Source organism: Calypte anna, chromosome 4A (genome assembly GCF_003957555.1).
Source record: "Calypte anna isolate BGI_N300 chromosome 4A, bCalAnn1_v1.p, whole genome shotgun sequence".
In the NCBI taxonomy this organism is placed as follows: Eukaryota; Metazoa; Chordata; class Aves; order Apodiformes; family Trochilidae; genus Calypte; species Calypte anna.
In genome coordinates, this window is record NC_044248.1 from 6603131 (window position 1) to 6615501 (window position 12371).

Consider the following 12371-nt stretch of genomic DNA (forward strand, 5'->3'; position numbering starts at 1 on the left):
TTGTTGGTTAGGCAACAAGATTTTTGACTCTTGTTTGAACACACATTTTCTGGTGAAATGAGGAAAAGAAATCTCAGTAGGGAGAACTTGATGAGTCTTAATCCCCTCTATATGTACACACTAAACCTGGCTTCTCTAGAGATAGCTAATAAATGACTTGTGGACTGCAACACCCTTTAATAGCACTGGCTCCTAAAGCAGTTCTATTAAAGAATTCCATTTTTATTCCTGCCTTTTACTTCAGTGGAATTGAACACTGGCTCCATTAACCTAAGCTATTTGCAAGCAATGCCCATGTATTGTTTCCCCAGTTTTTAAAAACGTTTAAAGAATTATAAAGCACATGCAAATGACAAGGAAATAATTTTTTTCTTATCTACCATTGTCTCATAAAGACTGAGCTATTGTTTCTAATGGAGTCTGAAAAAAAATCTCTGTAATGTGGAGACCAGCCCAAGGAAACACTGTCAGAATGGAATCACTACCCAAATTACTACATAATATCCCTTCACAGTATACATAATATCTGCTACTTGAAGGTACATGGATTACCTTCTGCAGTTTTATGCAAGTCTAAGGCACTGAACTTGAATCAAGAAAAGAGATGTGTAATGCTAATTGTAGAACTTTGGTACAAAATTATTTCTAACCCAGCAGCTTCCAGAGAAATCTGGTCAGCCTATAAATGATTACTAGTAGTAAGAACTTCCAGTCATCATGAGCAAGAATAAAATTTTACCTTTCAAAATTTCCCCCTCATCAAAATTTCAAACTGTTTCTGTAGACAAGCTGGAAAAACTCATAGGAAAATAAATTGACTTGCATTGTAAAGTGATAGAAAGTCGACCAGATTAATTCCCTCACCCTCCTTCTAGTGAGAGATGGGGTGAGAGACTGTATTTAAAAAACCTTGATAAGTGGGGCACAGGGATTAACCAATATTGCAGAGCCCAGCAGTCATAATGCAGACACAGAAGCTGGGGAAGGTAGAATAATTCTTTCAACATAATTAAAGGTTCTAGTAAATAAAGAGCTGGTAAAAGGTATACAAAACCCTGAAAAACTGTTAGAAATTGAGCTCTTTCATCACCAATGGAAATTAAGAGTATTTTAAATAAAATCAGCAAAAGCTTGTTGATTGCTGCTTTGCAAGCAAAATCTTTCTATTTGATGAATTAAGCATCTCTGCTGACTGCCCTGGTAAAAGAGCTGCTGCTTCAGCTAAAAATAGTCCTCAGGATTTATTTACTGTAAGCTTAAAGGTCAATCTAAGTAAGTAAGACTTATTAAATCTCATATACAAGTGTAGTACTAGACTGTTTAATTATAACATTATCAGTATGAGAGTAGCCTAATAAATGCAAAAGACATTCAGACCAAATTCGTATCACATCCTTGTATCACGAAACTAAAGCAACCCCATGAATCAAAGATGTTTAAAAATAAATGTCTGCACCAAGTTCCTGCCTGATGTGATTTGACACAGGTGAGACACAGAGATTTATGAGTGGAACACTGAGATTCTTCCCTATTGCTGGGGAGACACTCTGGTGACTAATAAGCACCTTCCATTTCACATCTTTGGCAAGCAGCAGAGTGCACACAATAAAAGCTTCACTGTTATGCTCTCTGGGGCTCTCACTGAGCTCTTCACAGAGGAAGACACACAATCCAATTCAGTTGACTGGAACAATGAAGGGTTCTGTTTCCTTATATAATGTGGCACAGGGATTTAATAATGCCCTGTTCCAATTATGTATTAACTGCTAATGCTGAGGAACTACAGAAGAAAACCACACTGCACTGACTTGAAATAGGAAGTAGAGAGCAGTTGAAATAGCTATTTGGATTTCATAAAGCTTTTCATTAATGTTTTTCTGACAACTACATGTAATTATACCTATTGTGTTACATCCATTTCTGTAAGAAATCAATAAATTCCTTCCTTATTAAGTTTCAGCACTACCAGAGGTGATGTGTAAATATTTACTTACTTGTGCAGTGACATGGCAGAGCCAGTTGGACCAGATGATCCTTAAAAAGTCCCTCCCAACCCAACCCATTTTATGACTACAATTTTCAATCAAAAGCATGCTATTGTCCTGATATTTCTATCACCTCCACATATCAGGGTGGAATCTTACCAGGGAGATGAGTGTTGCTAACCAGAAAGTGATGCATGAACTAAAATAAATAAAAACCATCTATCAACTTATGTTCACTGCTGTGATATGGTACAATTAAGGTCCAGCAATAGTGTTACTGTGCAAACAGTGTTATACATCTGATTTAATAATAAATTTAGCAGAGAGACTTACCTTGGGTAGATTTAAACATGCTTTGCTGTTTGCCAGCTGACTTCCCTGGTGTAGCAGTCAGGACAGGATTGAATAATTTCTCCTCCATTTTTGCTTCTTTTACATATTGACATGATTTCCCCAGCAATACAATACTGTTAAGGACTTTTAAAGATATTAACCTGAAAGAAAAAAAAAACAAAACAAACCAAAATAAAACATTTGTTTAGATATTTGCATTAGCATGTGAAAGAACATGCACATTATTCATAGTGCAATTATTCATATTAAAATAATGGCATATGGTTACTGCTGTCCTGGAAGGATTAGCTAATAAATTAAATCCCTTCAGTAGCACAATCAAAAGGTAATTTCCAATTCCTAACAATTTGTTTCAGATTCAATGCTTAATTTTTAATTTCTTTCAGAAGGCATCTAGAGAAAAGCATGAAGTTCTACCATAGTTTAACAAAAGGACTACAAGGACAGTTAAGCAGACATTTAATACATCAAATATTTAAGCACAGAACTAAGAAAGACCCTCAACAGTGCAAGTCCAAATGAAATGCACTGATGTTAGAACTGTAGCCTTCAGTGTGCCCAGCCAAGGATCACTAGTGAACACCGAAGCACAAGAATGCAAATATTTGGCTTTCACAAATTACAGGCTAATCATAACAAGTCTTTTTTCACATCTCAAAAGACAGTCTTTAAAACTCAGCAAATCCAAACTGGCAGCACTGCATTAACCCCATTGCACAGTTCAACTGATGGCAGATTCCTTCTATATTATCACTAATTTGCAGCAAATCACTGAAGTCCATTTTATACCTGTCTTCTCATTTGAAGAGCAGGAAGGTCTCATCTACTATCAATTCCTTTTAGATTTACAAGTCAAATGAGCTTTGTAAAATCTAAGTTCATTACACAACATGCAGACCAATGTCCACTCCAGTGGTGAAAGCAGAGGTGAAGGCTTGACTACAGAAGAAGGAAGTAGTGATCTATTCTCTGTGGAATATTTAATAATAATTCTCTGAGCAAATCAACCTACATAACAAAAGTGAACCACATGCAGACTCTAAATTCATTCTCCACTCTCCAAAAATCTGTTTCTTATATAGATCACTGACAAACTAAAAGTGAACATTCAGAGATCCAAGGGACCCAAGCACAGTTCAGGAGCAGCTTCATTATCTCTCACTGCATCAGAACTTGTCAAATAGAGAAACAAGGTACACTGCACTTTTAGGGGAATGTTATGCAATACATCTACTTCTAGAAGAAATGTAGATAAATGGAAGAATGAGCAAAACAGGCCACTTTCAGTACTTGGAGGAAACTGACATTTTAGTATCCAAGCAACCACAAAGAAGATATTTTATACAAGTTGAAAGCTGCAATTCTCTACAGTTTTATTAGGCTATTGGGACAGATTTTGTTTCTGAGAGTTGAGAAGTTCTCTTCCATTTTTAGTAAGTTTTAGAGGTGTTTTTCCTACACTTCTTACGTAACATGCTTTTGTTCTGAAAGAGCAGGTGTTTACAGAATGACTCGACTCTGATTTAATGAGATCAGAAGTTGAAAAGGCTACAAATCAACATTTTAGTGTATCAGTTCCAGCTTCTCATAGAAAATTATGCAAGAGTTTCTAGTGAGTCTCCTTTATTCTTTTCTGCCAGTCCACCCCAGGCTCAAATTTCTAACAACAATGTAAGTTTGCAGTTGTCCAAAATCCTAGAAAAAGAAAACCCGGGTTTCATATGCTGGGCAAGATTATTAAATAGTGTAACTTACAGTATTACACTTGTTAAATATCAGTACAAAACAATGTCATCTACTTTAACAGCCTCAATGTTTTGCCCAGTTAACTGTTTCAGGTGTTAACACATTGTTTTTCACATATCAATGCTACACTAATCTCATGAAACCCCTAAACTTATGTGCAAAACACAAATTACTTGAAAGATGGATGAGGTATGTTAGCTTCAAATCTGAGATCCTGGCAGAAGTAAAAATCTGTTCTCACTTTTCAAGAAGGACAAAATAAACCAACATGTGTTTATTCCTATGACCTGTGCCTTCAAAGAGCAGCATTTAATCCCTCACTTTACTTCTTCCTGCCCTCCACCCTCCAAGCCGCAGGGACAGGGCAAAAGCTAGAACTGGACTGCAGCAGTGGAATGGTAGATAGAGGGAAATATTATATATATATTTGGAAAAAAATACAAACCAACCAACCACAAAACATTAAGCAGAATGAAGGTGCTGGGCTTGGTATACCACAGCTTGAATTTCATGATCAGGAACTAGTGCTCTGAGTTAAACAGAGCTGGCTTTAGAGAGAACATCAGCACAGCATGTGTTACACTGGAAGAAATCAAAGTATGGGGCAGAAAAATGTATGTAGCAACTTTAAATCTAGTTATCTGACACTCAAGAGATGTGTCTATACACTGATACATCTGACCAAGTTCTACCTTTTTTCACATAAAGGTCAGAGTAGAGGTAAGAGTCTACACATTCAGGAAAAATGTACAGTAATCCTGTTCTTTTCATAAGGCACTGCAAATGAGCAACCATCTCTCTTCCAGAGTACCTGCTAAACCACTGCCCCAGAAGTCTTTTGCTTCTCCAGTCTTGCTGCCTTTAGTTACAAACCCAACTTCCTAGGGCACTGGAAGAGATATTTCCACAATGTTGCAGGCAGCTTCTCTGTGCTGCAGCTATTTGCAGCAATTCTTTAGGATCAATTTTAGGGAGACTGCAATATCAGTGAGCACTGAGAGATAATAATAAACACTGATGCAGTTGAGTTTGCAGCTTTCCAAGAAACTGGTCACCCCCACAGAACCTACAGCAAGTGTCGCAAGACAGGCAAACTAGATTGCATTTAAAGGACAATTAAACTCATCTCAGATTTATGTATCCACTGGTGACAAGTTAAGGGTAACACAAGCATAAACTGACTTGGCAGTGAAGAGAGAGTTGTAAATCACTGGCTTTGGAAAACAAACTTCCATAGGATATAAGATGCCTTAACAAAGATTACTTACTGACCCTGTTGTTCTTCCCAGAAATGTAAGCCTTGCATTTACTTTTTCATTTCCATACAGCAGTTTCCTAACATGAAACCTTGCAGGGCTAAGAATTCATGATCTACTCAGAGAACTTAAACTGCTTATTTTTTGTTGGCATACAGAATCTTTAGCGAAAGTTTCATATTTTAGAATTCTATGGTAATGGTATTTGTCTGTATTCTCTCCATCATTTTTCCATTAGTTATTTTCATTACTGAAGTTACTTATTGAGAGCTATAATCCCTCAGTGCAGTTGAAGTAGTTAGGGAGCAATCTGCACTCAATTTCTGTTTATGAGCAGAAGTGTTTTACATTTATGTTCTAACTGAACATTAACAGTCTTTACACTTACACCTAGAAGTATCAACACAAGCTTTTTCAGATATCTGATCAAATAATGGTAAAAACTTTTTCAATTATGTGCATTTACTTACCCACAGTAGAACAGCACAACACAAACATATGCTAAGACTCCTTGTACTTTTATTGAGCTTGTTACGACTCTGATGAGCTGTTTTAAGGATAAAAGTTGAACAGCTGAAACACACAGCACACAAATCCCCACAGACTATTTCAACAGATAATTGTTTCTTGGTAAATTCAAGACAAATGTAGAAGCATTTACACTGATAGCAATTTATTCTAATGTTCCCCTTGGTACTGCTAAGTATTTAAGATTTTGCTTTGAATAAATATAATAGTTGCACCTAGCTGCAACTCTGCCAAAACCACAGTCTGATAATGTTTCCTTCCCCAGTGACTTGTAAAATAAGCAAAAAAATCAAACCTCCCCAGAAGTCAAGGGCTGCAAGCTGAGTGAATAATTTTTGAAGAAAATGTCTAGAGATGCTGATGCAGTAAAACAGAATCAGTGTTTTGCACTGTGAGTTCTGTATTTTGAATACAAAATTGCTTTGTGAACTAGGCATGTGAATCCCAAGTTCCAGTAACAGAGTATCCCAAAATCTGTTTTACTTCAGTATTTCACAGCTAGAGTTCCAAGCTAGCAAAGCACTTCATTTGTTTTAAACCTATTAGTATCCAGGATAACATACCAGAATGCAATTAAGCTGAAAAAGCATTTCAATAAATTATCACTGGATGTATAGTACCTAGTTATAAATTCAATTATTGTTATGATCATAGTTATTTTGCTTTTTAGAATCCTGAACAAAAACTAGGCAAAGCCTGTCCACAGTATTTTCCCCTATCTCTATGGGAGAACATGACCTTTAACAGTTAATTTAAATTGATATTCTTCCAGGAAAACTATGAATTAACATCTTTGCTGGCAAAGCAAGGACATAGTCCCAGTATTAAGATAGCTACTGCTTATCTACTTGTGTGTATGGGTCAAGTCAGAGCAGGTATTTACAGAAAACATTCTGCCATAGTTAATTCAGAACAGACAGCATGTGGACCCAATTCCAATAATGAAGTGATTCATTTTACAGCAAAATGTCCAGGTAACAGAGTCAACTATTTTGGAATCATGTATTCTACAACAGCTCAGAAGCTCACTGCCACATATGAAAGAAAACATAAGCCATTAGGGATACCATTACAGGGACAAACACAAGGACTCCTATGAAAAACCTAAAAAACCCACCCTAGTAGACTACTGCTAACCTTCTGGCAACCAGCTGCTTTCACTATTCTGAATGACTGAACAGAAGAATTGCCAAAAGGAATAAAGGTTTAATAAGCACAGATGTAGTTTAATTCCACTGTGACAATCCAAATACTTATGGTCTATAAAATATATATAGTTTTTATTTTCTATAAAAGGGTGATAAACAGTAACATATTTGTGATCTCACAATTAGTAGGTGATATAGGTTATACCCAAATGCTAACTCAACTTTGCTCAACCTCATCAGTTACTTAAGGTGATCACTTCATCCTCAAAGTATCAGACTGAGTTTGCTCCCTCACAGGCATAAAATCTATACCTGAGATCTTACTGACAAAAAGCTGAGAGGAAAATTACTACTTACTAAAACAGCCAGAGGAAGAGGAATGAAACCCATTCTTCTGGAAACTGAATCACTATAATCTGTATAAGCCTAGGAAAAAAAAAAAAAAAGAACAACAACAAACTATTTATGCAAAGGAATGAGCTTATTTTAGCTTGGCACACCCTGTAGATAAAGATTGACTAAACTGGTATAAAGTGTACCTATTCATGTTCTGAAATTCAAATGCAGATAGCTGTGCTCTCAGAAAAAGATAAAACAGAACCATGACCAATAGGATTAACTTCAGCTTCTAAATCAAGGGCAGCTGGAGTATCACACATATCTCTAAAATCAAGAGCAATTAGGATACTGAATCCAAATGTGTTATATTTCATCTTTACACTATTACTGAGACCTTTTTTTATTAATTTGCCTTTGATCCACAAATGCTGTAGAGAAAAAACCCATAGCAGGGATAAAAGTACAACTGTCATGTTTTTTTTTTAAGTCACATTACAAAACATCTGTAATTAGCCTCAGGACTAAACTAATTTTGAAAATACATTTGTATTTCCACTCTCTAAATACAACTACTCTGCTTGCCAGCTTTCATGCTGCCATTGAACATCATACCAAAGTTAGGTAGCATCATATTGACACTCATTTTTCACAGAGGATCCTTAGGAAAAAAAAGGGAGTTTTGGTAACTAATGAACTGAGTTTTATTTTAATCAATTTTTAATACTTATTTACAGTTGAAGGTGTCTAACTTCAATATAAGGTGCAACTACTGAATTCCTAGAAATACCTACTAAACACACCTACTAAACCAACATAGAATATTATCATAAAGTTAATTCAATTGTTAGAGCACTCATCCAGAGCACACACTAATAGGTAAGAGATTCATCCAGGAAAGGTACAGTACTAATAAATCACACAGCCAGCCTGGGCATTCTGTAAATACCCATGCCACAACACTAATATGCATGGTGCAAACATCCCTGTACACCTGTGTATGTTGCCTGTGAAGAATTAAATTCCTCATGAAAACTCTACTTTGATCCACTGTTAAAATAAAGCAAAGAGAAAAATAATATAGAACTGCCTGAAGAAAGCCTTGGGAAGCTTGCTTACTTCCCATGGATCTCAAAAATGTTATTACAACCATCCCCTGACTAGAAGTGTATTTGGAAAAGAATTCTTGACAATATATTAAATAAATAAACCTGATATATTAAACCTCTATATATTAAATAAACCTGAACTGACATGATCAGCTGGATAAAAAGACTATAAATCAAGAAAATATTGTTATCTTGTATTCAAAAAAGCTGACTAGAATTTCAGTGCTATAGGAGTGAAATAGTTTTGTGTGCATTTCTTTATTTGCTCCAATATCCCCCCCATAACAAAAGATGCTTTAATTTTCAGGCTTACATTTTTCTGTCGACTGCTAACAAGGTCAAATGCAAGACTGGCTCTGTATTCACTGTAGACCTGAAAAAAAATCCAGCATATCAGAGGTGTGACTGATTTCTTATATCACACTTTATAGAATCAACAGAGATACTAAAAAAATGCTTCTTGAAAAACATTATAAACATTTATGCACAGGCTGAAGGGAGGCAAAGCAAATTATTCTGAGGTCTAATTGCAGCATTCAACAGATGGGCTCATATTTCTGCAATAAAGTAAATTGTGTATATGTACAAACACAACCCTATGCTGTGCTTTGGGAACTGAATGAGACATTATAAAGCACTTAGAGAATTTGAGGATCATGAAAAATGCAAAGAGAAATCACCTTTATTTTTTTTTCCTACAGTTGATATTCTAAGCTACCTGAAAGGTAGCACTGAAATCAAATTAAATAGATGAGAGCTTACTTATATACTGAGCAAGTGATCCTAAAACAGTGCAAATTGTATCAGAAGATGAACAAAGCCTTTATTTCTGATTAAAACAGTTCTGCACATCAAGACAGAAAAGCACCAATTTCCAGGGTAAGTGGCAGGGCAACTGCACTGCAGGTGTTCAAAACTCCTGAAAAAGTCTTATCTAGCACAATAAATCTTTAGAACTTCATGCAAAAAATGTCAAGTTTGTTAAATAAACCTTGCAAAATCGTTACCCACCACCTCCATCCTCCAGCTGTTTCAGCACCCTGAAGCATGTTACATTTTTGGCTATCCTGACTTCATTATTGCTCTTTTCCACACTCTATAAAAAAGTAGGGCATGAATAAATGCCTCTGGCAGAGGGGAGCTTATTAAGTACATCCATTAAACTTGTTTCTACACTGCACAGTGTAGTTTCTTTAGAGATGCTGAAAATGATAGCACTTCCAAGTTCTGATCTCATTTCCTGAAAAGTGGTTTTAACAGTGAGAAAATGCTAACTTCACCAATTTATCAGCTTCATCTGAACTCACACAACACACAGGACAAAAGGTGAATGCATCGTGCTGCACCACACAAAATGTAACCTTGTGCTGTGCTTTAAAAGAAGGCCTGAATAAAAAATATGGCCTAGGAAATTTCAGCAGTGGGAAACTAATAAATAACCTACTTCATATCAGAGCTCCAGGGACAGTGGGAAAATCTATCTTTGAGTTCAGATTCCACCCCTTAACACACAGGCAAGAACTGAGATTCAGCAGCCTCACAATATCTGTTTTTTTCCCAGAGCCTGAATTTTAACCTACAATCTATTCTGCATGAAAAAGGTACAGATTTGTCTGCACTGTAGAACCAGCTATTTTCTGTCAATTTAATTAGTATTAATTTCACAAAATGATTTGCCAGTTATGTGAATTGCAGTCATTATGTGAACTATTACACAACACTTCTAGTAAATTATGGATCTACAACTAGTAATTCAGAAGCAGAGGTGTTTGTTCCCCATGATAAAGATCCTCAGAAGTTTATTGGATAAAGAAATCACCAATCTTCCCCAAATGATATCCCTTATATGAAAATAACAATTTTTACCTTTTTTTGCACTGGAATACATTTTATTATTTTAAAAAATATTAGCAAAATAAGCTACAACTTAAAATAGCACTCAGCATTCCCAAAAGGATACCTACATCTGCTGTGATGTCATTGAACTTTGTTATAAAGGCATGCTTCACAATATCCACTGCAATTTCTGAAGCAACCACCATGCAAACATCTGGGAATAACACCCAAAGATGATCTGAAGGTTGGGAAGAAAGAAGTTAGGCCGTTTAGTATGACACCAGTATAAAAACCAAAAATCATAACACTTTTGCTCAACACTGAAAAATCCTTAAGAAACTGAAGTCTGTAACTTTAAATCACCACTCAGCTTGTAGAGTGCAAGTTCTTGCTCATTAAATTGCTGTTGTAGAACCTTATCAGCACTATATAATCACACAACAATTAGGAACAGGTTCTAAAGCCTCTAACTTCATAAAGCTTTTTCTCTAATAGGAAGACAACATTTGCACTTACTAACAGCAGATACTTAGTATGTGCAAAGAACAGACAGAAGATCTGTGATTTTAGATGCTTAAGGTAAAATTTAGATAAAGTAATAAACATTCCAGCACGATACACAACACAGGTCAGGGTGCAAAATTATTAATACAAAGTTTAATAAAGTAAAATCCATGTTCTACTATTTAAGATGGTATTAAAATCCTGAGTATAACCAATATTAAATTATTAATGTAAATTTTCATGTAATCTATCAAATTTCTATCTCAATAGCTTCATAGATTCTCTAGGGGATCCTTCATCACTTCAAGATCATCACACCTCCATCAGCACTTCAAGAAAAGGAAAGTGCTGGGAAGATATTCAAAACACTATTAGAAACATAACTGTACTTTATAGCATAACAGCACTTCTAGCAGAAAGGACAGAATCATCACAAGAAAGCCAAAAATAGAAAAAAGAGAATCTGATCTAACAAATAAAGATTCCCCAATTCTATGTCCTTCTTACCCTCATCCTTCAGGTTGAAAAGAAAAGCAAGAGATACAGGTGTTGATAGCACAGGAATTTGTAATTTTGTATTTAATTTTTCTCCTAGTTTACTCACCTGGATTCCATGAGAACTGTTCCATATTTCTTAGACATACAATTAGCAGCAGCACATAGTTGGTGAACCTCTCTTTTATATCTAGTTAAAAAACAAAACAAAACCAAAACCCACCAATTTGCAACTCCAAAGAAACACTTGTTTACATCCAAATATATTTACTCTTTCTGTGGGTCTATAATTTATTAAGTGCTGGATTAGACAATCTTTTCCACAAAATATTTGATCAAATTTAGGAGGGGATGTTGGGAAGCTGACCACAGAGCTCTTCAGGATGCTCCATCAATTCAGGGTTCCCAACATAGAAGGGAATTGTGACTTGCTGTCACCTAACAGATTAATAAAATAGCCATGTTTCTTAATAAAGTCTGTGTATTTCTTGTTGGATTCAAAAAGAACCAGCACCTCCTAGTGCTAAAATGGAGACAATACACCTGTCTGTCATTTCAGGTTATTAGCAAGGCAAATTTCATCTTCCACAGATGACAGATATCCAAATTGCTATTTACTGGGTCCATCAGTTTTAAGACAACTAATTCACTTTATCTGTAAACTTCCTACTAGTCTTTTACATTGGCATTTTAAAAGAGAAATGGAAGGGACATCACCTCAGTTGTAAAAACTGTAAGAACCATAAGAACAGGACAAAGGAGCCCTGTGACTTGCCCTCCTTGGCTAGGCAGGGTCTTTTTTTCCTACTATCTTGAGAAATGACATATACAACTTGCTTCAGGATGCATCACATTTTTAAACATGTTAAAAAACCTCCCTGAAATTTTGTTACTGAAAAACAAGGTAAAACCTAAAACATAACAAATCAGCAGATCCAAAGAAGTCTTTTCAGAAGACAGAACTATTATGAAAATCTTTGAGGATACTGTTATCATTTGTTACACCCATTAATAACCTTCACAGTAATTTCTTTGTGAGCAATTTATCTCCAGCCCCAAAGGGTTCATTTCCTT

General features: G+C 35.6%; 1 protein-coding gene across 2 annotated transcripts in view; it reads right to left on the reverse strand.

Moving 5' to 3' along the window:
- Positions 1 to 12371, reverse strand: part of TAPT1 (transmembrane anterior posterior transformation 1) — a 48746-nt gene that overhangs the window by 1929 nt on the left and 34446 nt on the right. For both annotated transcript variants that reach the window (XM_030449963.1, XM_030449964.1), the window contains exons 9-14: positions 11407 to 11487; positions 10427 to 10536; positions 8776 to 8835; positions 7375 to 7443; positions 5812 to 5888; positions 2319 to 2479 (exon numbers count right to left, since the gene is read on the reverse strand). In XM_030449963.1, coding sequence (XP_030305823.1) covers positions 2319 to 2479; positions 5812 to 5888; positions 7375 to 7443; positions 8776 to 8835; positions 10427 to 10536; positions 11407 to 11487 — 558 coding nt within the window. The remainder of the gene's footprint in view (positions 1 to 2318; positions 2480 to 5811; positions 5889 to 7374; positions 7444 to 8775; positions 8836 to 10426; positions 10537 to 11406; positions 11488 to 12371) is intronic.